The sequence below is a fragment of the Rhyacophila brunnea genome, unplaced genomic scaffold, assembly GCF_057557595.1.
Source record: "Rhyacophila brunnea isolate RB1 unplaced genomic scaffold, BYU_Rbru_1.0 scaffold_11, whole genome shotgun sequence".
Classification (NCBI taxonomy): Eukaryota; Metazoa; Arthropoda; class Insecta; order Trichoptera; family Rhyacophilidae; genus Rhyacophila; species Rhyacophila brunnea.
The window spans coordinates 16,227,855-16,254,500 of NW_028232763.1; the positions used below are offsets into that span (position 1 = coordinate 16,227,855).

At 29.7% G+C, this 26,646-nt stretch overlaps 1 protein-coding gene across 1 annotated transcript in view; it reads left to right on the top strand.

The window, feature by feature from the left end:
- Nucleotides 1–26,646, top strand: part of LOC147078420 (uncharacterized) — a 255,360-nt gene that overhangs the window by 140,567 nt on the left and 88,147 nt on the right. Inside the window, exon 5 of the mRNA XM_085957041.1 lies at nt 18,475–18,640. Within this exon, the coding sequence (XP_085813167.1) occupies nt 18,475–18,640 (166 nt within the window). The remainder of the gene's footprint in view (nt 1–18,474; nt 18,641–26,646) is intronic.

A 26,646-nucleotide genomic window follows, 5' to 3' on the forward strand; every position in this document is an offset into this window, starting at 1 on the left:
AAAAAAACGAGATGAAATGATTTTTATTTGATCCACCCATACACAAAGATCTTTTAATTTTTACAACATTTGGGATGTTCCATCATTGTACTGCAAATACGATCGTTATCGTTATAGAATTTGCACCTTTATTATTTTGTTTTTATTGAAGACAGGTAATTATTTTTTTTGTATTTTAGTTGTCTTTAAGTGAGTTTTTCTAGACTTATTTAAAATTTTCTCACACTGAAGATAACCATATTCAATTGTTTTGTTGTGATTTGGAATTAACAATCGAAAGTTAGCATGTGATTTAAGTAATGGCTTGATATATGACGGATTTTTACTTTCCATTTTATGATTTTTTTCGTGAAAGTATTCATTTTATAATACAGTTTATTGTTATTTTTGCATAATATATATTTATTGTTAGAATTAAGTACTTATCAATTTTAGCCAAATATTGTAATAAATAAAATAATATTTAATAAACCATTTCTTTTATTCAACGAATGATTCAAAAGATTTTGAGAATGTAACATTCCATATATTGAACATACATAACTTAAAAACGCCTCAGATATATACCCACTAGAAAAAATCATACTTGATTATAAATTATATTAATTAAATAATTAAATTATAATAAAATAAATTTCAATATATGGAATGTTAAATTCTCAAAATCTTGTGAATTATTCATTAAATAAAAGAAATAGTTTATTAAAAATTGTTAGCAAGTTCAAGTAGACGTTATAACTAAACTATTTGGCGAGAGTCGGGCGCCAGTTAGTAATTAATATTCCTTAATTTAATACACAGAAACCGATAGTCAATAATAACACAATTTGATAAGCATTTCATGACGTACTAGTTTGAATTTTCGCAATTAGATATGAGGCTCGTTGCATAATTGGTTAATGCACAGTGCCACGATAACAGTGGTTATACGGGTTCAAATCCCGTCAAGCATAGTATTTTTTTGAAAATATGATTTTTTCTTGTGGGTATAATATATCTGAGGTGTTTTCAAGTTATATATGTTCAATAAAATAATAAATTTGACTGATAACTATTATTTTAGTGTGTACGACAGACTGTACGATGAAATTGATTTCTTTGAACGAAGTCTGAAAGTGCGGCAAAATGCAAAGTATGGAACATCTATGATAATATAAACAAAAGATACTTATCTCTTTAGTAAAGATATTTAGTAGTCACTGACGGAAGAATCCCTCCAGTATCCTAGCGCGCAATTTGTGAACCAATCACGTGTCTACATTAAAATAATGTAGATAATTATTTTTTTTATTTTACAGTGAAGTCTTTACAATGTATTGTCATATGACTCTTGCACTCAAGTAAGCTGAAAATCATTATCAAAAGAAAAACAGCATTGTCCATCACATAAGACCGTGGGTGTCTTTACACTGTCTGCGTACAACAGGAAGTTTGCCTGAACCAATCCTTTATTCAAAAACGAACACGCTCGCGTGGGAAAAACTTTTTATAGAAATCATTATTGATCATTATATCTAGAGTGTGCTTAATTTCAAATAAATAACCGAAACGCTCAATAAATCCCCGTTAGGTGTTTGTAAAATACTAAAGGATTAGGAGAAATTCTGGTTATTTACATAATTTATACAAATTGGATAATAAACGACTGATTTTGATGACAGATTTTCGAAAAAAAATCTGTGATGTTAATCTGACTAATCACCTTTAGAGTAGATTATTTAAATTAATTTAAGATAATCTGATTTTAGTATTCATGTCTGTATTTAACATATTAATTTGTTGATGGTTATTAAATAACTCAGAGAATCCAAAAAAGTGTAATATAACACGTATATAACACGTGGGTATATAGATACAAATTTGAATATTATTTAAATTATATTTATGTAAACAAGCATTGATTGGAAGAATTTAAACATCTATGGGTCATCGGTTATCGTCATATAGTACCTACATAGTCACTGGGTAAATATTTTATCTAATTTAACTGACTTTCTCTGCAAGCATTAAGCATATGCAATGCATTGCCATGTATTTTCGAAAAACTTAATTATTTCATCCATTCAACAACTCTATAACCACATTTTGAACGTTGTTGAATAACAAAATTTGTCCAGTAATTATTGTTTGCTCTTCCAGTTATGTTCTCATTTCCATATTTTGAGGTCTCCAGTACACTCTATTACATCGAATAAATTTATTTGTCCCTTTATCCATTAATTGTATATTATATTAGCCTTACAAGTTATACCTAGCATGCACATATCCATACTAAGCTATGCTACTCAATAATATTTATAATGCTCATAATAATTACGTACAAATGCCAATAGGTTAAATGTAATACCAACAGGTAAATATTAACAAGGAAACGTATAAGCTGAATTGATAAACTTTTTACCATTTATAATCCCATAATAAACTACCTAATATTATACTCGTAGTATATTATTTTTTCTCGTGCGTCATTTTCTACTTATTTATTTTTAGGTTTTTTCCCCATTTTTGTTTTCATTCCAAAAATTTCACATAGAAACAAAACAAAATAATAAAATTAAAATATACCATACTCAAATTAAAGACTATCTTCTTAAATCAGTTAAGTATGGTCACTGTAACTATACAGGTGTTAATTGTTGCTATTTTTCAATGATATTTACAATTCAACCATGTTCACCTATCAGTATAATCAAAAAATCATTATTGTATCTTATAATATTTATTTGGCGAGTAATTGCTTTATATTATCGAATAATGAAACCGTTAGTTGATTTCAATGGGATATATTATTATTTACTCTCAATTTATTATTTAATGGGCCGGAAACTGTCTTCGTTGGGTTTATGGTAATACTAGTTCTTTAATCCACGAAAAGATATACGGTTTTATTTGAAACACTTACCGGGAATGATTTAGAATTTTGATTATACACCTGCTGTCAGAGTCTAGATATGCAAATGATGTTACTATATATTAGGCAACTTGTCGATTGATTGGACCAAACCAGTTTATTGATCATTTCAAATCAATCACCTTTCTTTACGATCTATCTCATTCAGCACGTTCATATTACCATTATAAACACAGAGTAGGCTATTAAAACCGGAAAAATGAAATAAAAGTCCACGCAGGGTCGGCATCATAAAAAAAACTGTCTCAGTTTCTTATACTAATCAATCTTCAAAGTTGATTGACCCTCAATTAAGCGTAGAATTTTTATTATAACTGTGTTGGTTATCGAACAGACTGTTATTAATTATTGTTTATTGAATATTCTTTATCATTTTGCAAGAAAGCCTATTATAATATTTTATGTTACGATTGAAAATTATATTTACCTAAAATGAACACTATAATATTGATTATTCAATAAAACAAACTATAGTAGTTCATAAGGAAGATTCATAATACAAACTACAACTGTAATTAAGACCGATAATTTACCTTTCTATTGTTACGAATTTCAATAATTGAATACGATATCCAGAATAAATAATAAAAAAACAAGTACCTATAAATATTACTAAAAATTCTTGGCGAAAATTTGGTGATGTTAACTAATTATCAGTCGTTGCTCAGAGAAAGAAAGGGTGCTGAGATCAAACCTGAGTAAATGACAAAAATTTTTCGTCTAAAGCTTCAGTTACAGAAAATCTTCCTTTGATTGACAGGATTCAGAACTTGATACCTCTCAGTGTGTCACATATATTTAGTATCATTTACCATTTAAATGATGTTGATTACTCTTTAAAAAATCACCAACAAAAAATAATAATTTGTGACAATGGTTAACAATAAAGTGTATCAAATGAATTTTTGGCTACTTTAAATAAATTATTTAAATCTAAATTTTATTCTGCATGCTTTTGTTGATAATTTATTGATTTCCCACTTTATTATTGAATGGTGTTTGTTTTTACATGCCTTAAAAACGCCTCCAACAAAGGACTGTGATTTAACTTTTTGCTGCGTTGGGTTATGAAAAAAGATCAAACATACTTTTTGTTCGGTTACGCGTTTTGTAAATAGACGGCACCTTATATAATCGTATTTTTTCTGAGCGCCCGCGCACTACCAACAAACCAACGACCGAGAGAAGCTAAAAAGAAATTGACAGTCGATCCAAACAGAGATTGGTTCTGGCATGGCGCCTTACCTCGCTAATCGAAAAACTTGGACCATACCCGAGCGAGTGATGCCATTCTGTATGTACACACAGAATGTAAAGATTTCTTCCCCAAAAATTGACAATTTAACCGTTTACACTAATTTATATATACATATAATATCAAAAAAATCATTACATTTAAGGTAAAATATTTATAGAATTTTATTATAAACCTATAGTAAAAATGAGTAAAGTGTAACCTACATTACTGTGATAAGCTGAAACTTATTTAGGAAAGATTAAATTATATAAACGCAAGTTTACAACTGTTAAAGTTTAAAATCCGCGTGGTGGAGTAGATTAAAACGTTACAAAAATCAAAATCACTGCTGAACTTTTAATTACCTTTTAATTACCACATTTAAATAACACGTTAAATATATCTAATGGCCAAGTTCTCCAAACGTGCCAGTCGCGGTGTTAGCACTATATGAGTTAAGTACATAAATTTTGTTATTATTTATTTATATAATATGACATAAGTCAAGAAAATTCACATATTTCAATATTAGCACTTGAACAATATATAAATAATGTTTTCTTGCCTTATATAGACTATTTCTATCAAGTATCTTCAGTATTTATTTTGTGTATATTATAAATCTATTTTAACTCATTCGCTGCTGACTAGATAATGACTTTTAACGACCTTTAAAATGCACGTTAATTACATCGATCGGCCGCCTGGTCATTACGCGCTAGGTGCGTCTTCAGCGTCCAAAGTATTAATACCATATTAATTCAACGTATCATTCTTATTGTTTTTCACAATTTGAAACCCATTCTAATCTTTACAAATGTAATAAAGATTCATGTTCACAGTATGGTATCACAATATGTGTATTTAACAAAAAAATATATTTATACGAAGTTAGTTGTCATGTAGTAAAATATATTATGCGTCAAAGTTTTTGTATGAAAAATACACACAACATTTTATGTTGGCTTACAGAGTATGGATCATTGTATTGACACGTACTTTGGCAAACTGCTACTGGGCTATTTACGAGGAGTAATGCGGCGGCAACGATACTCACTTACCGAATCCAACTATCTATTCAGTAATTTGAATAGTGTGCTAGTATGTTTACATTACAATGTAGATTACTGTGATAGCTTTTAGAAATATTTTATTATTCCAGTTGATTGATGTATGGTAGTAATGAGTTACAAGGATTTTGAATAGCAACTTAAGGTACCATGATCATCATTTTTTGAGAGTTCAATGATTAAATAATTTATGATAAAATAAGTATACTAACCTAGTTTAATCGTAGCAATACAATATTACATTCACTTGCAAATAATTAATCAGTACCTATAAAGATATTTATTACCATTGAAAAGTATTTACATATTGCAATTATAACAAAAGATTGCTCGTGCATTTTTTTAATAGATTGCTGTCTTTTATTGAATTAAGTTATTTATTTAGGATAAGAATCAGCGCTAACAAAATCATTCGATGCACTGGAAGTTTCCATGGAAATGAGACTCCAGATCAATGAAGCAAAAACAATATATTATCTATCTACCTGTAATTGAGGCACCATAAAACTCGCCAGTCACAGTCAACTCTACGAGTTTGCGAAAGTTGATGAATTTATAAGCCAAGAAGTTAGGAAAAGAAATTCTACTACCGTTTATTTATATAGACATCTTAGATCAAAACTATTGGCCCCATATTGGGTCGGAATATTGAAGTTTGAGAGAAAAATTGTCATCTTAGAAAATAAGATACTACTGAAGAATGTCTTTAGAACCATATGTAAGGAAGAGTGGGAGGTATAACCGCAAACTTACACGCTTACACGTGAAAATGGGGTAACTGAAACTATCAATGAGTCTCTTTTCCAATAAACATAAACCATAAGTGACAAAGAGGGTCGGGTCGGAAGACCTCATCTGCGGTGGTTGACTGTGCAAATAGAGATACAGCATCCCTGAGGCTGAATTAGTGGAGAGAGTTACTGGTAGATAAAAAATAATGGAGATGTTTCCCAAAGTGGCCAAGGCCCATATTGGGCATTTTTCTTTGTCGAACAACGAATACAAAAAAAACAATATATAAATTTGAAATAGCATAAAAGTTCAAAACGCACGTATTATAATATAAACAGTATTCATTTATATACTTGTATTTAGATATAAAACACAAATGCCCTTGCAAGAATTTTATTCAATTACGTATTCATATAGTGAGTTAGGTTAGAATGCAGGGTTAGATTATTGTGGCATGCGGTCACACAACTTAGGTACATTTCTGATGTGATGTGATGGGCAAAGTGAAGCTATTTGAAATGTTGCTGTAAGGTTCGCTGTAGGTATGTAGGTACTCCAGTAGCGTATTGCATACATAATTATTACTATGGCGTTAGAAGATAATTAAATACCGTATGTCAGTGGATATAATGATGAAATATTATACATATTACAAATTAGGTTTGAATATAAATTAACACTATGTTGAATTACCTTAATATAATGATTTCCACAAACAACGTTTGAAAATTGGTTTAGTATCTTATGATAATTCTGAAAATGAGTTTATTGTTTAAAATATCTATCAACATAAATATCTCAAATGATGTAGAGTTGATATAACTTTGTTTTTAATACCATTATATTTTAATAAAGGTGAATTCTAATTTATGAAAATATTTAAATATAGTATGTAGATAATAATATAAACGTGTGATAGTACAATCTATAATGTGCAGTATGTATTTTTTTTTTGAAAAAACAAGATTATTCTGAAGTGATAAAATATGTTGATTTGATAGTGAAAGAAAATGGTTATACCTGTCTGAGACACAATTTTACAGGAGAGCAAAAAAACAATGTTTTAAAATCTATTATAAATACAAATTTGAATCTATTTATATCAAGATAATATTAATACTTATGATAATTATACAGTATATATATTATTTTTCTAAATTATATATAATTATGTATATATTGAAATGATTTTGCTGTATCTAAAATAATATTAAACTTTTAATAGTATTTAGAAATATCTCTCCTGAATTCGGTAAATATTACAGTTTGATCTGTATAATTTTGCCACATTAAATAGTATACCATTAGAGACATTTTTTATTTGACAAAAGTCTAAGAATAGACACTGTATTTTTTAAATTTAGTTAATTTAAAAAGATAAAAAAGGATAGGCTACATTAGCCACATATTACATTATGAAACTTGAGCTACTGATTCAGTTCTGAAAATTTTATTATCTTCAAAAAATATATAATGTAAGGCAACTTAGATAGCTGAAAAAATTAAAAATAATGTCTAAGAGAAGTTCTCAAAAACATATTTTGAGAAGAAAAAATAATATGTTAGTACATACATATTATGATGTAAGTACATTAATATGTTTTAGTAATTATGTTAATATTTTTTTTTCAATAATATGAAAATTCTGTGAAAGAACTATAACTACGTCAATGGATTGTGTACTCAGCTAAATGGCAGTCATGCAGAGATGGATGTTAACCGGTAAACAATTTCATGGCAGGTGTAACATCGCAATGATATATTGCCAAGATCATTGCCCGGTACCTACTAAGAAAGAGGAAAGCTGTTGCGAAAATTTTGAGCTTTTATGGTGAAATATTTCAGTTTTACAATTTTTTTGTTTTTATTTTACTTTAAAATGGAATATTTACCTACTGCGGAGTCCGGTTTAAGTTCTCCTGCTACATTTTATGCTGATTTAGATCAAGAGTTTGTTTGACTGTAAATAATTATCTCCTTCTTCAATCTTCTTATTTATGAATTTTTCATTAAAATGTAATAAGAAGTTGACTCAATTTTTCTCAAGATAAGTAAACTTTGTAAACTGTCTATCAATATCTTGTAGGTATATTATTTTCTAAGATTGATTTACATATTTTGAAAATTAGTGTCAATAAAACAATATTGTTTTTAAAGTCAGAGTGGAGTTATAATACCTAGATAATATAAACAACTAGTAACAGCATTACTAAATATATAATTAAATAGAAATATTTGCTAAGTAACTTTTAACGTATTCTTATTAATCAATAATAAATACATAATATAAAACGTTAAAAAATATATGGTATATTAAAGATATTATTATATATATATAAATTATAATTTATTACGCAAAACCGTTATAAAATGGGCTTTTGTTGAAGAGACATTTGGTTATTATTCGGTACGTTTCCATAATTATTTTTTTTTAATCTACGTATTTTAATTTTTTTAGTAATTTAGTGACATTCCAATATAAATTGTATGAAATATTGGTACTGTTCGGTTTATGAGGAATACAGCGGAAAACACATTTTTTAAAATACCCGATATACTGGATTATTTGTTAGTTTGGGTTAGTTTAGGTTAGGTTAGGTTAGGTTTGGTTAGGTTAACCTAACAAATAATCCAGTATATCGGGTATTTTAAAAATGTGTTTTCCGCTGTATTCCTCATAACCGAACAGTATCGAAATAATAAATAATCCCCACAGACTGGCAATACAGTAGGTATTTAGTCGCGAAATTATCGGTATTACTCCGGCGTTGAAAAGTACGGCTGTAAAAATATATGATAGTCTATTTTGAGTTTTTAAATCCTGATTTGTCGTCTACTAAATTTGATTTATTGTTATTTTTGTGATGGGGTAAAATAATCATTGAAATATTTTTGTTTGTGGGTACAAATATAGAGATTTTAGGCCATGTTTCACATTTTTTTTGTTATAAATTACAATCAGGTGCATGGGAATGTGTGATATAGAGTCAACGTTACAATACTATGCTAGATTTGGCCCGATTAACGATATATTATACATTTATGAGTAATTTGTTTTACCTTATCATTAGAGGTAAAAAAGTAACACCAAACCCGATAATGTACTATATTTCACTGATATAGTTAAGTTCGTTACCTATATCATATACTCACTTGTAAATCAATAATTCATCCACTAGATACAGGTACCTATATAACACAATAATTTACGGTAAAAAGAAGAACTCTATGCTCTTCTTTTCGTGAATTATTTTCATCGAATATTTAGTGTACTGAGACTAGGCAGTATATTGTGTATATTTATTATATTCTATGCAACTGTATAATTTTTTGATCTTATTAATTTTATGGCCGTGAAAAGGTACATGTATTAGGACGTAACTTTTTTTTTATAATAAAGTAAATTTAATGTACTTACCTAAGTCAATTATATTTTACGATACAATAAATATTCACGCCCACAAGAATCGGTATTATGTATTTTATAATCATGATCGCTCGAACGGTTTTTCTATTCGGGCCCATTGGTATTTACCATCAATTAAATTGGATTGTAAATTAAAAGTTAAACGATCAATATAACATTAAATTTTATCAAGTGATTTCCAATGTTTATACTACCCATATAAAAAGTGTACGTACGAAAACAATTTAGTGAAATATTCATCACGCTAACATTCAATTAAAATTTAAATAAAGTTAGTTTTAAAAGTATTCCAATATATAAAAATATATCCAATTCAATGGATTGTAATGGTTGTATGGTTTGATCAGTACATAATACTGTGGAGACGATTTATTATATTATTGTATTCTATATTGAGGGGAAGATGGCGATTTACATTAAGTAATTTAAAAAAAACTTTACATATTATACAGTGTCAATATTATTTATACTTACTATGTACTACAAATATTTTTATATTGTTATATGTAGTTACATTAAAGTTCTAACTAAGATGTATTTGTCAGTAAACAAATGAACGTAGTAAAAGATTTAGAGAGATTTGTATACGTCATATATTTAAATTGCTGTTTACAAAAATGATTTTCGTATTCCGATGCAGATAGAAAACATGTGTAAATATAACTGACAACAATGAAAATTTGGAGACATTTAGAACTGACGGGTTGTCTTGTGGAATGACATAATTATTAGGGTTATTTGTAGATGTGGACTATTCTAAATACGAGGGTGGGTCAATAAGTCCTTAGAAAAGCCGACAGGTGGCGCGACTAGTACTGCAAGCGGTTTGTTTTCATGCAGCGGCACTACCGATTCAGTATGCTGCGAAGTTTCAATCAGATTGGTCGGGTTGTTCTGTGTTTCTCGTACATTTAAAAAAAAAATTTGCTTGTGGAAAATGGAAAAATGGAAAATAGAGAAAATTGAGTTTAGAGTTGTTATTAAACATTTTAATATAAAAGGGTTAACAGCAAAGGAAATAAAAAATGAGTTGGATTTAGTTCACGGCATATCTGCTCCTTCACTTGCAACTATTTATAACTGGTTAAATGAATTTAAACGTGGTCGTACATCAACAAAGGATGAACCACGCTCAGGACGTCCTGTAGAGGTGACTACACCAGAAATGATCAATAAAATCCACGATATGGTGTTAAGTGACCGAAGATTAAAGTTGAGTGAGATAATTGAGGTTACAGGGATCTCAAAAGGTAGCGTCATTTCTATTTTACATGACAAATTGGGCATGAAAAATATTTCTGCAAGATGGGTGCCGCGTTTGCTCACAGTCAACAATAAACGCAGTAGGGTGGTGGCCTCTAAAGCCCTGTTGTCGCTCATGCAACCCAATCCGGATGAATTTTTTCGTCGCTTTGTGACTGTAGATGAAACATGGATACACCACTATACTCCCGAGACGAAAGAACAGTCAAAGCAGTGGATTGCGAAGGCAAACCATGTCCAAAGAAGGCGAAAACCGTAAAATCAGCTGGTAAGGTTATGGCTACTGTATTTTGGGATGCACGTGAAATTATTTTCGTTGACTATTTGGAAAAAGGAAAAACAATAACAGGGGATTATTATGCATCTTTATTGGACCAGCTAAAAAACAAAATTGAAGAAAAACGGCCTCATTTAAACAGGAAAAAAATCCTCTTTCATCAGGACAATGCCCGTGTTCACACATGTTTACGATCAATGGCTAAAATTGAAGAATTGAAGTTCGAATTGGTCGACCACCCACCGTATTCGCCAGATTTAGCCCCCAGTGACTTTTTCCTTTTCCCAAACTTAAAAAAATGGCTAAGTGGACAACGTTTTTTTTCAATTGAAGAAGTCATCGATCGGACAAATGCTTATTTTGAGGACCTTCCGAAAACTTATTTTTCTGACGGCTTAAAAAAAATTGAGAAACGTCTAACCAAGTGTATTGAGCTCCAAGAAAATTATGTTGAGAAATAAAAAAAAAATACAAAAATAAAACCTGTTTTAATGCTTTTTTCTAAGGAATTATTGACCCACCCTCGTATATTTAACTTGATAGCAATATTTGCAGGTGTGAACGTGCGTTGAACTTCTACTATTATTTGGATATACCTTGGTTTGGACAGGGCATTATCAATTCTTAAATTAAAAAATAGGTACGTACTTATAGAGAAACACAAACTTAAATTGCACTTTTTCTAAATCATATTGAAATTAAACGATGCGTATTCGACCTTGTGTTTAGAACAAAATATTATATCAGAATACATATTAATACATGTTTTCATCGTAAAATCAAAATTAAATAAAAATATTCAATCCAATTCAATCATATTATAATGTAGCAAGAATCCACGAATCTACAAAACCTTAATTTTCAGAAATATTATTTCTTTAACTATTTATTGTAAATTTAAAATTAATAATAACATAATTGCAAGTGACCGTCTTTTTTACGTTAACATGTTTAGTAAAGATGCAAATAAATTATTGTACGAGTTACTGAATTAAAAAAAAAAAAAATCAATACATACATAATAATTTAGTATCTATGTAGTAATAAATATATTTTTTGTGGTGTTTTATAAAACAAAGTTCTTGTATTTGCTAGTGTATAATATGTAATATATGGCAAAAGCAATATGGTACCGTTATTCTGACGTCATAATTTTAAAGTAAATGGTAATAATATGTTTCTTATTTAGTAGTTTTGTGTCGTAATTTATGGCGTATACGGTGAAATATCGCTGCAATACGAGAGTTCTGAAAGCTCCCGGTGTGTAATAATTGCCAGTCCAGATAGCCTAGTAAAATATTACAGCTTCATATCGGCCGCAGCTATGCGACGAGCTATTTTAGAGCAGGCAGGTCGTGGGAATATTAAAATCAAACCAGCTTCTGTCACCTGAATTATATAAAATAATAATATATGAATGAACAAAGATACTAGTTTCAAAGTCCGTTACCTCCATAAATTTTAATTCTGAGATATTTAAAAAAAAATCTTACATGTTATTAAGAAATTTTACTTCCTTCCCTATAACAACAACCTATAATACAACCTTGTAGGTATTGGATAGCGTCCTCTATTTATCCATGTTGCACAACGTCCAGCAGATTTTAGTTTGCCTTCCGGTTTCCTGAACGTCAGTTTCTATGCCATACGTGACTCGTCCATCCTATGTACATGGCCCAGTCATCTACGGCGGCCCAGTTTAATGAATAAGTATGATATTTGTTGCTTTGATTGCTCGTTATTGTATATATATATATAATTAATATCTAAATACAATGACATAATATATGACGTTATATATTTGTCTTGATTTGTCTACCTGTCTTTCTGTAACGCATAAGCTGTATTTATCTGACATCATCTAGTCACGTATATGCATTTCACTCTTAATCGATACACACAAAATACGCCGGCTTTACTAAAATTAGATACCTTCCATTCAATTGATATTCAATCTATGTGTTATTTACTGAATATTGTTACTCCATTTTGCTTTGCATGTAAAAAATAGTATTATTGTTAGCTAAATAGCAGGTATAATTGAGTGCATTGACAAAAATGTTGATAAGTATACTTGTGCTACCTGATATTTTTTACATGTATATTATAATTTATATAATATGGTAGAAGTAATCGGTTAATAAACCAAATTATAGAATTAAATATATTTATATTTTTAATTTAGGCATTTTAGATTTTGTGACCATATTTCATAATCTTATTGCCTATAAGTTATATCAATTTTTCAATTTCACTACCGTCCTCCTTGACGCCAGAGAAAATTTCAGTTGATCGACGCTTTTCAAGAGAAGTGCAATTTAATTTATAATATAACCGATATTTTAATTATCTCATAAGCTTAACATATTTTAAAGCTTTCTGTTGTGATTTATCTAATTCTATTTCGACCACTGCAACTTTTATGGTACCATCTTTGGAAAGTCGACGTTCTATATCTAATCAATATTTTCTTTTTAAAATTATCAACGGTTTTGTTGACTCGATAAACCTAAATTATGCACAAAACTCTTTTATTCGGCGCTCTTGTTTAAATTATAATACGCATTTCTCCACCGTTGATCTTTTTAATAATTCACCTGATTCATTTAAACGCGCTATCTCCAAAATTTTGTTTATAAATAGATATATATATATTATGTTACTTTTTTTTGAATATTATACCTTATTTAATTATTCATTATTCTTCCTTATTTTTCTCATGTAATTTTCTTATGTAATTTCTTTATATTTATGTTATCCTCACTCTATCGTGTTAGGCTTAACTATATTATAATATATACATGGAAACTTTGCTGGTTGCAATAACTTTTAATAATTATATTTTAAATTTTTGTAATCAATATGTACCTAACTGTTTATTTCCTTAATAAATAAAAAAAATAAAAAATATTTGTAATAACCCAACTTAATTAGGTATCTGGATTTGATAGAAAATGAGCTTGAATGCAAATAGAAAAAAATGGTGTTAACTGACTTTGCAACTAATAACGTCGAATATACCTGTTCTAGAAATTGACTAAAACTAAGATAACTGCGGTGGCTAAGTGACCAAGACCGATGAGTGTGTTAAACTTGATTTTCGGTATTGGTCCATTTGAATTTTCCCAGATAAATAACGCACTCATTTAAGCTTCCTTGATAGAGCAATTCATTAGCTCACCGATGTAAAGCAGTGTGCAATCTGAATTGGTAATTTTAAATTCATGGGCATGTTACAACATTTTTAGTCGCTTAGATCTGGATATTAATGTTTGCTTTGCTCAGTAAATTTAAAATCTACGCTTTGAACGTAATATATTATTATTTTAAATAGTTGCATTTACCTACTTTATTTGAATTGATTAGTTTTTGAAAATCGTGGGTAATTTTGATATCGAATATTATACTCATTTATTTAGACCTATCTGTATGTCGTCTGTGTTCTGGCAGAACACACTAACTGGAAAATACTAGTTTTGAGTAGTTTGACTTTGAAGTTGTTAAAAAGTTTGAAATAATGGTCTATCATGTGAGTTTATTAAGTAATTGTAAAAAGGATGACTATGAAATAAAGACTGTTTATTTATTAAGAAGGTTTCCAGATGGTAAAGTTTGAAATAAGAAACATTTTGGTACTAACTCAATATGTATTTTTTTCGAATTAGTGTCTTCTGCCAGAACAGTAACTTCTTATTCTTGAGAATATGTGCTTAGTATGGTTTCAAAAATGTATATAATATAAGATTTTTCTAAAATAATAAAATTATAAAATGAAATTTTAATTAAAATAAATACTTATATAATGCATTAATTTTTAAAACCAAAATCTCAAGCAACTGGTTGTGAACCACTATTGTACACTAAAAAGATAATAAAACAACCCTTAATTAAAAAAATATTTTGAAAGCTTCAGAAACACACATATATCTACTTAAGTAATATAAATCAAAGTGTTGAATTAAAATTTTAACATCTTTCACTATCCACGTGAGTGCTCTTATTCATTGAGTCATTGATAAATTTGTTATTCTTACGAATAATTACTGATAATCACAACACTGCCCGAGGTCTTTTAAATTTCACCAACAAATGGCAACCAACTTTGTATTTTAAAACAAGGTACCTTCATAGGTACCTGAACATTGTTTTTTCTGGTACCTATATGTGTCGCTGGATTTAAAAATCAGCCAAGTCCACCTTTAGGTATTTTTGAATTTTTTGTGAATTGTTCTAACTTCTAATTGCTTTCTAACATTTCTGGATTATCGAAAAGTGGAACTTATTATATTTAAATATTCTATAATCGAAATAATATAAACTTTCACCCCTGTGACTATGTACTTGAGAAAACAAAAAGTTGTTTTTCTCCTATTCACCCATTATGGACTTGGCTTATTTTGAAATCTAACGACACATATATGTTTCAAAAGATTCTCAAAATTACATAGTATGTATATTTAGTATTAAATAAAAGAATACTGAGATATTTTATAATATATTATGTAAATTATGTATGTAGTGATACCTAATAATAACATCTAGGTATTTCAGTTTAAATTGTCAGTAATTAAAATAATTGTTAAACGGTCGTACGATTCAGCAATTTAAATGTCATGTCAAATTAATAGTATTTAATAGCGAATTACGTCACTAAATGTGTTAAAAGTAATATTTATCATTTTTTTAAACTAAATTAATCAACGTATCTTATCAAACAGGTTCACATTTCTAATGAAGCGATGAAATCATATCGAATTCACCGTCAATTATTTATAATTAATTTCGATTGAAGTATTTATTAATTAAATATATATTTCAGTAACGTACCAGAGCGATGCTGAAAAACGAAAAAAAAACTCTAATCGCAAATGAATTCAGAAGGCGGCCTTGATCAAGCGATAACTCAAACCGTCCACTGTTTTAATTTCACATTTAACTTTAAGCGCAATAAAAATGTTCGGGACACTTAAACAAAATCGTTAATGCGTCTTTGATGATAATATTCTTAGCCCGAAACACCAGTTTATTTTGTTACATTAACTGGATCAAGCATTTGCATTTCATTAGCATATCCAAGACTCAGTTGCCTGTGGTTTTGATGAACCATTTTTTCGATTGCTCTGAATTTTGTGCGAATAACCATATCACACAGATCGACACGAAATCAATTTGTGGACGACGATGAAACATGTACAGTAACAAAAGCATACTAATGTAAATTATAAATAAAGCAGATATTATTTATCAGTTTAGTAAAAAAAAATATGTAAGGATAACGCTCAAACCTTTTGTACTATTTTTCTAGGCTATTAATAATTGTATTCATATATTGTTAGATTAGAAAAAACAATCTAGTGCTGACTTCATTACATGATTTTGTTCCACTTATTTTTATCACGTTTGCACTGTTAGCATCCTTATGCACTTTTCACATGTTTTAAAGGATTTTTTTTCTCCCTGATGAATAATCTTTTCGACTGATTTGACCATCGTATTCTCAACAAATGTAAAATTATGGCATATAAAATAAGTTAAGTTTACCACTGAATTATTTCAAATAAGTAGTATAATTTAATAGTTATTTACTTACATACAATACAAAGTCTTTTTACAAAATTGATATTTCATGACTTTATTAAGGTAAACAAATAAAATATCCTTGGTACATAATATTATGTAACATTTAACATGTTTTGAGCTGATCTTGGGTAAAATAAAATATAGGTATTGAATATACAAAGAACTACTGTGCCGACCGGGACTCGAAGCTGCATTCATCGGATTCCAGTTAATGTGCTTCGACAATTCATCAACCTGCACTCTACCTTATCCCAATGAAATTAATTAATAATTAATTGTCATGCAACTGACACGCTCCTTAAATTTTGCTAATATTGGTAATTGGCTTTTGTGGATTGAAAAGTTATCAATAATAAGTATTTACCGTGATTTCCAGCTATCGTCAGAATTTTTCTAAACTTTAGTCTTTACGTGACTGCATTAATTAATATTATTTAATAATGTCGTAAATAACATCGTTTAGTCTTGTGAATGCATTGGAAAAAATATCACGTAAACTTAAATAATTATAATAGAGATACGTCCAGTATATTTATAAATAATATGACTTATGATTAATTTAAAATTCTCTACAAATTTCTAATCTGACTCAATACGACATAATATTGACCCCTCGTTTCTTACCAGTTGCAAGAGGAAAATAAAAAAAAAATGCAGTTGCGATCTCTTTTCAGTTGTATACTGACAACGGATATATTTTTAACAATGTGGTATTAAAATCTCTATTGTCATTGGAATAGATTGAACGTTATAAGGTATTCCGGTGTAATATCGAATGTGACTCTTATTGATTTTGATTTCAACATAGCCGATGTCTCAAAGGCGTTGGACCAGACGCTTCGACTTATGCAATTTATATGATTCTTCACGGATTCGTGTAACATAATTTTAATAACACGAAAGCCCCGACTCCGGACGATACGAGGTGTTTGATTTATGATTGTTTATACAGGGTTATAAAAAAGTTTGTTGCCCGGGATAGAGGCCGTGCCTAATTTGTTATGGACGGCTGTCGAGACAACGCGGTAATGTAACTCCTTGGAGTAATTCAAAGCAACCCTTTACACATTTTTTATACACCATGTTTTGCATCATTAACAATGTATTCTTATACAATAAATGATTAAGTTTTCCTACTGTCTTATACCGTGAATCTAGACAAAAAACTGACCCAATTTGTGTTCAAAGATAAATATCAATGTTTCACTGTCAGCTCAAAGGTAATTATTGTTCTCTATAAAATACGCATATTGTGTGGCAAATACCAAAGAATTTTTTTTTGTAAATAGTACTCATTAATACAGTGGTATTAAAACCATTTGCCACTTTTTTAGAGTGTAGTACTTTAAGGGGGTTCGTTCCATTTTGTTCGCATTCTTTAAAAAATCAATAGTAAAAGAAAACCTAGATAATCAAAAATAGATTAAGAATTAATTTTGAATTAGAATTTACTTAGTAGAATTCCATTTTGATATATGATAACATAAATTACATAAAATGATGTAATTTCGATAGCTATTTTCGTTGTGACGTTATAATCAAAATGAGATGATTGTTTGTCTTTTTTGACTGTGTCCGATCCCAATAAAATCATTTGGGCCTCTACAGAGTGGCGGTTTGTATTAAGAGTTTATTTTTTTTACGAGAAACGGATGTTAGCCACTTGCTCAACCTATTAGGTCCATACGATGACTCCAAACTCAAATTGAAAAACAATATGTGTATATTTGCCAGACCTAGGATTCAAACCTGGGACCCACAAAATTATAAAACGTCGCTTAAGCCACTCGGCCATCGTGGGCCTACCAATCTGTATCATTTACTATACCTAAGTACTTTATATTATCATTTTATAGATAAAAGATATTGTTTATTGTTGTTGAGTAAAAATGAAGCAATCCCCAGTCGTCTTCAATAATGAATTATAATGATAAAAAATGATAAGTGAATAATGTAAAATATTTTTATTGCCCACAGGAAAAACCACATAAATGCAGCCTGTGCGCCAAGTCGTTTCCAACACCTGGAGACCTCAAGTCCCACATGTACGTGCATAGCGGTTCTTGGCCTCACAAATGTCACATCTGCTCCAGAGGATTCTCCAAACACACCAACCTTAAGAATCACCTTTTCCTTCATACTGGTAAGTAATTTAATTATTCTCATCTACCTCTTTAAGTAACTATTTACTATTACGAAAAAACACATAAAATTTAATTTAAAAAATGAATATATTCGCACAATAATGTCTCAAATAAATACTAGATGATATTTGTAGATAAGTCATATTAAATTAATAATGAAATGATTTGTTCATATACATTTGGTGATTGGGTGTTTATTGTGTTCTGTATTGTAAAATATTTTAAATTATAAAATAATCAAAAGCAGAATTAACCAAAAATAAATATTTGGAGTAAACCTAAATACAAAACAATATTAATATATAGCAAATACCAGTGGCGTAGAGTGACTTTTCAAAGTAGGTAGACTAAATGGAGGTTGCTTGTTAGTTATAATTATGTGGAATTATGGAGGTAACATAAATTATATTAATATTATAATATTACTGATGAATAAGTACATACTTATGTCAACGTAGCATTAAGAAAATATATGGTTGTAGTAAGTTAATAAAATTTAAATAAATCATGACCAAAAAATCAATTCAATTATATTCAAAAAGTATCTTTTTAAATTTTCTACTTAATTATTGGTTGGAAGGTTGATAATGAAAAATGAAGTGCAGTTTGCTGATTGACGATAATTTGCAAGTAGATACAATATTCTATAAAAAAAACAAGATACATTTACGAACTAATTATTACAGCCTTTGAACGTCTTAGTCTTTTACAGTCTACCTTTGAATTGAACGAACGAAATATACGATGCAGCAAATTTGTAGGTATATTTCGGCAACTATTAAATTATATTACGTATGCGACGCCTCTGTAAATCTGTTATTGATATAATATAATATGACATAACAATATTTATTTTTATAAAGTAGGCTTTACATAATCGCCTAGGAAGGAGTCCTAGCTACTGGTTAATACTTGGGTAGATATTATATTATAAGGCATATGTACTACGAATGTAGATTATAATGTGTTTTATTTTATTTATTGTATAGTATTGTACATTGTAGCTTAGGCAGTCATAATAACTTTATATAAAGACGCTATAAATTTGAATAAGGAAAACTATAGAAATAGTATTGACCACTTTTTCTTATAACTAGATGAAAGCAGCCTATTCTATGGTGGTTCATATTATACGTATCAAAATAGGAATCGGTTCAGTTATCCATCGATAATGATAAGAAAGGAGAAAACCATTAAAATATATTGCCCAGAGAAGGTGAGCTACATACCTATATAACAATAATGTCTCTAATGGATTTATAATATTGATTAACCATGTTTATACAATGCTGTAAATTAATAATACTGTCTTTGTCACTGAACGAACTATTATTATTTTTAGATTTAATATGATTCAGATTCAAGATATATGAACACTTATATATTATCAATCAATGGCATAACGGTTATACGTTCTTAAATGGTATGTATTGGAAAAGTTCTATAGAATACAACGTAATATGTAAAATTCAAAAAACTTGCTGTCAGAATAAGTCAAAAAGTAATTTTTGATTAGGTATTTTATCTTGTTTTTTAAACACAGTATCACTTTATGGTAGATTTTGTTTGGTTAGACTGGTTAGAGCGTAGACCTGAACACATTTGTTCAATTTTATTAAACAATTAATTATCAGTGATACTATTTACTTAGTAAAACAGGAATTATAATAATATATCGTGGGTTACTGCCAAAAGTCTCGAAATCATGTTATGGAGTAATTGTAAGTTTGACATGCACTATTATAAAATCAGGCATAACGAAAAAAATGTACTTTATGTGCATGTTCTATATATAGGATGACAATGATTTTTTTCTAGCATATATATTTATATGTAGACATAGCATTCGTTGTTAACTCTAAATAGGTACCTAAATTATCGATATACCAACTTTTGGCAGCAACCCTACAAATCATCCTTGAAAATGGTTGTTCACACATGTAATATATTATGTACTATCAAAAACGATGACATGAATAAGGCGTGATTGTAAAGAGAGTCTCTAGAAATATAGATCTTATAAAGGTTTAGAAAAGCGACATGATCAAATTTGTATTTGAATTATATTAACAAAATGCAGGTAATCTATTTCTGTTAACTGAAAATGTGGTACTGAGCTGTATTGATGTGCATGCAGCCCGCGAAATGAAGAATATACATGGATGGGCTAATATATTTTCACAAATACATACAATACAACAATTTTCTTTTGTTTACTGTACAAATAATAGTATTTTGTGAACACTATTTTGAAATTATAAAATAAAACGCTCGTGTCTGGTGGTGACAACTACATGCGCAATACTCAATTCAATCAATGCAATATGCGGAGTCGTCTTGGGCTACCGCAGACGGTCGGATCCCTTCCAAAGGCTCGCACTCCAAATTGGGAGTCAGTCCCTCACACTCGTTTCCAAAACGGCATTGTCACCGGCCACCGCATAATTGGCATTAACAAAGAGGCTCGCCGTCGTGGCCATATAGGCCCGAAGCTGGCATGCCCGCTAATCAGGCCAGATCCAATTTGGTCCAACGTTTTCTGGATTGCGTTATGAATCGTGGAAACAAAGGAGGTAGGTTAATAGTTTCGTATAGAATTATATAATATATATTTTTACGTACACTTTAAATTAGTATAAACTTATAAGTTCAGTTATATTTAGACCATTTTGGCGATTGGTTTATAATAGCTCATACATATTAAGTATTAACTTTTTTAGTTATTAACTGCATTGTAAGATGTTAGTTATCAAATAAAAAAATGTTTGGTAAACAATAATACTGATGCGTAGAGGGTAAATAATTTATGGGAAAATTTCGAGTCCAATAAATATTATTGTCACGCGATCATTACACGGAGAAATTAACTTATCCCCTTGCCGATTTAGTATACTGTTGGCCGTTCTTTGAGTATTGTGTATTACTTTTTCAGCTGAGGCTTATTTAGCTCTAAATTTATATGCTTATCATTATAATATAATATTAATGATTATAAAAACAAAAAATTACATATTATTCATAATAGGTAGGTACATAATGTTACATGTTAGCTTCAACCATGTGGTATTATAATTTATATTTGCAGGTTATATTATCTTAATAACATTTGAATACCTATACAAAAACGCTTTAATGTTTGGCTGAGCTATAAACATCTTAAGATTAAGTGGTGATTGATAATTTTGACTTTTTAAATTTTCAAAAGAGCTTTCGTCTTTCACCATCATATAACGGACTTTGCTAAACAACGTGATTTATATATTATTCGTTGCCCCTTTAGTATTTACATTTAGGACTATTTATTATACTTAAGAAAATAGGGATGCTACAAAATTGTAGTGCTGAATTCTGCAGCGATTATTTGTTTCAATTATTTCCCTATCAAGCATTTTATTGGCGTATAAAAATTGCTTTTATTAATGTTATCTGCTTCTTCGTTTCTACTACTATTATATTGTATACTACTGGGATTTGTCCAGCAATAATAATGTTATTCAGGTGATGTGGTTTACTTGTCTCCACCTCGAGGTTTAGATCTGACATACGTATAGGTAGATACAGCACGGATAAAAAACAAGCAATACACATTGTGTTTCACCAAATCTTCAGGCTGCAAACCAGTGACCTATTATTTGGTATCATAACGCGCTAACCTATATTTCAAAATTATGAATGCTTTGATACATTTGACATGTATTTACATAATAGCTTCTTAACTATATTTTAACATGACAATTTCAAAGTTACGTATTTAGTTGTTGAGTAAAAACATGAAAAGTAATAGCAAACGTATTAGTTGGAATGCAATTTAATTACCTATTCCGAAGTTCATTACCATAAAAATATCGCCTGCCTTCGGAGGTCCTTATTCGATACTGTTCCTTCGTAATGAAGTCAAACAAATGTGCAGTTTGAGGCAATAACTCGGAGCACCGCACGCGAAGTATCGATTTCTGACAGCGACACGACTGCCTGGCCATTCCACCTAGATCTTCGACATAATGGACCAGCCTTTGATCCTTATCCACCCAGGATCTCGCTATTTATCTGAGGATTCCCGTAAGTGTGCATTAAGACTGCTGAAGTATCTTATGACTTATGTTAATGTGATTTTAAAAATATAAATCAATATGCATATTATTTCCTGTGAAGATAGTGGATAGTTACATGAAAAATTGCAGTTATAGTATATTTGTGCAGTATTTAGATTTTACATACATTTAAATATTTTACAAAGAATTGACTAACAACTTGTACTATTTAAATACTTTTTATTGAACACACACATTTAAAAAACCCTCAGATATAATATAACTACTAGAAAAAACACGATGGCCGACAGGACTCATATCAGCATGAACTGGATTCGTATCAATGTGCTTTAATAATTGAACCACCGCGTCCTATCTATTTACGTAGAAACTAACTAGTAGTATAAACATCTGAAGCATTTGATAAGCTGCAAAATGTATATAGTGTCAAGTTCAGTTTTTATTATACTTACTGAAAAATAACAATCTAACGTTATAACAGTCAAAAAATAAAATAACAACCTTTTAAATTAAAAAAAAAAACGGTGTATAAATCAGCAGTTCACAAATAAAAATTCTTTACTTTGTAAATAGAAAATAATGTGACATTGACTATAAATATATATAATCATAAGTTTATTAGAGAACATATTTATAATTTTAGGAATGTATTGCTACGTTAATGAACTGTTTTTTGAAAACGAATCATCAGAATACAATTTGTAAAACACTGAATATTAATTTGAGTGATACACAAAACATTGACATATACGGAAAATTTTCAGGATATTGACTTTCCTCTGAAAATATTGTGCTTATTAAATATTTTATATTATTATTGTATAGCTAACATTGGGTTATTATGTGGATTGGGGGTGATAAAATAAGTATGTATTTAAATAAATATATCTCTTTGAATCTATTTTCAAATTACATATTGATAAATAATAATTATACAAATGAGTTAAAGACAAGCAAAATGCCGTAAAAAGTCGTAGAGTCATCTCGCGACAAGATCCACACGTACACATTCGCGCCAGTCACAGTCACAAACCGAACGAGATGAATCGCCACGTATCTGACTCGTCCCACTCACTGTCCACCTTGATTGTACTTTTACTGGTAATTAACTCATCGACTGCCTATCTAGATCAGTCCTCATAATGACTGAGGAAGAGAGAAGAATATATATTTGAATGGTGCGACTGTGAATTGAACAGTACCGGCATTAGAATTATTATGTTACTACTTACAACTACCTAAATGAAAAAATATTGTTTTTGTAGTACCTACACAATTAAACGTAAACAATTTCAAGTGAATCATTTTTTTAGACGACAGTACCTATTACTTCGGTTGTTATTTGTTTTTTTTTTTATGATTAAAATCACAATACAAGTTAATTTTTAAAGTAATCAATTTATTGTCTTTTATAAAGAACAAATTAATCTAAAGAAAATATTGAATACTATTGGTCATGTCCTTGCAAAAGATGGTCTTAAACATATCCAATGACCTTGACCACTTACTGTCTTGGATGCATTGTTGGTTTCTCACAATATGTCGTCAATGGTACAAATGTACCTATGCAACAAGTGGGCATATCTGTGGTTTCTTTCGCAGTTTGCGGTACCATCGGCGTATCCTCAATTCCTCATATTTTCTTTGGTTGTAGTTACTCCGGTCTCAATATAGTTTATTGTTCTTAAAAATTCTGCATAAACCCAAAAAAGTCAAATCTTGTTTTTAGTTTGTCACCTTTATCTTATGATGATTTCTTCCGTAAATGGCTCAAAAGTCGCCCTTATAAAGAGATTTTATTCGCGGTTCTAAGAGTAGTTATATAGAATACGTCTACGAATGACACCACTGGCCAAATTAATTCAATTCATGTATAAAGATTCGAAGACCCAGCATGAGAAAAATGAGGTCAGAAAAGAACTTCTAATTTTCATCTAAACTTTGAAATGAAATAGTCCCTTTGTATACCTTTTTTATATATAAAAATGACACTCAAGTCAAACTATAATTTACTTTACTAATTTTTAAAGTGAAACGAGTTTTTATTAGAGAAATACTAAATAATGACATGTCAATTTATACGTCAATTTGATGATAACGCAAAGCAAATCATGACAATAATTGTTATGATATGATTATGAACGTAAACAAAGCTCGTTGAAGATGTCATTTGAATGAAAGCTCTAGCTCCGTCTCTGTTTGGACGCCTTCTGTCCCACGACCATTGAAAAGAATCTTCAATACAAAAAGTCACCTCATATAGCAGGCGTCGGCTACCGCATTCGTACAAGGTTTAATTATTATCTCATGTCCAGAGAGACGTATCTTCTTATTTCTTAATCACGGCTCTTAATCAACGGTACCGTCTTGGCCGGGAAAAAAATAAATTGAACACACAATAAAAAAATAAACAAACAAAAGGTGAGAGAGTGGACAGGTGATATGCACGCTACACCATCAAGGGCGCTGCTACGTGCAACGTCTTTTATCATTGTTTGACAATATTCTTTGTATAACAATAAAACCGTATAATAAAATTGCAATTTTGGTAGTATTTTTCGTTAAAATATTACTATCTGCCGTTTTACATACATAATATTTCAATTGTTATTGGTATTGTATTCATGGTACATTTTTACTACTTTGTGTAGACCTACATTATTATTATAAATAATTTTTATGTCTATATTATTATCTCATACTATTAAAACAAGTAAATTAGCATATAGACCGGAAGCGAATTAATATGTGAACCTCCATAATAGAATGAAATATAATAACATGCGTTTGTTTACGAATAATTGTTTACAACCATAAACCCAACTAAATTGGGTTATTGTACTGAATCAAACACAATGCATTTATGTGTCCAACTGCTGGGTCGATCCCACAATCCACGCCCTCAGATACGGCTGTTCTGCCAATCAGTTCACTGCGGGTGCTAATATTATCGATTACACAATAGTAGTATAATCCATACCAAAGACAACGGATGTATTCTATACCTAGTCATAGACGACCGATAAAGAAAATATATGACCCAATTTATTGTGGGCTAGCACCTAACCATGTTGTCATATCGACACATAATTTTTAAATTTTAATTGGATATTTTACAATACTCTATTTTATTGAGACATAACAATATGTTTGATTATACACAATAATTAATTATAGTATTATTAAATTTAGCTTAATAAATCTTTTTTGTCTGAGATTGTCACGGTTATATTTTGATATATTCTTCGATATTTAGGCTATCACCACCTGTTTTTCTTTCTCATTCCTTAAATAAATGTTTCGATTTTGAGAATTGCCTATGTACAAAGACATAAACGTTAAACAAAATAAGTATAAGAAATAACACACAGTGACAACCAAAATACTGAAAATGTAAATTTTCTATTACTAACATTCGATAGTATGGCGTAGTTATGGCGGTAATTTTGGGTTTAATATGTCTTCTAGGTCATTCCTCCATTGCTGAGGATCATGACCATCCTGAAATGCAGTCATCGTCTGCTCTCACCCTCAGTAAACTCCTTCACTTGGTCGCTTCGGCACTTCAACGCTTTTCCACTGCCTCGCCTTCCCTAGAGTCTACCCAAAACCACCAGTCTCTACAGGCCATGCGTCCCAAACGTCATATTTTATTTTAGACAATCGTTCCGTTATCTAAAGTTTCTGCATGATTGGCTGGTTTGTCCTGTGCTATTTCTAAAAAAATACCAAGCATTTGGCGACAACACCATATTTAAAGGCATTAATTGCCTTGAAATCGTACAAAAATACTTAGTTTTAATGACGGGTATTAAATCGATCATCCAAATGTAACCAAAGATTATAACTTCGATATGATTATAATCCCAATTTTAGTAGTGTAAATATAATATAAAAATGAAGACAGTGTAATTAATAAAACATAGTGATAATATTTGGCTAGACTATCACAT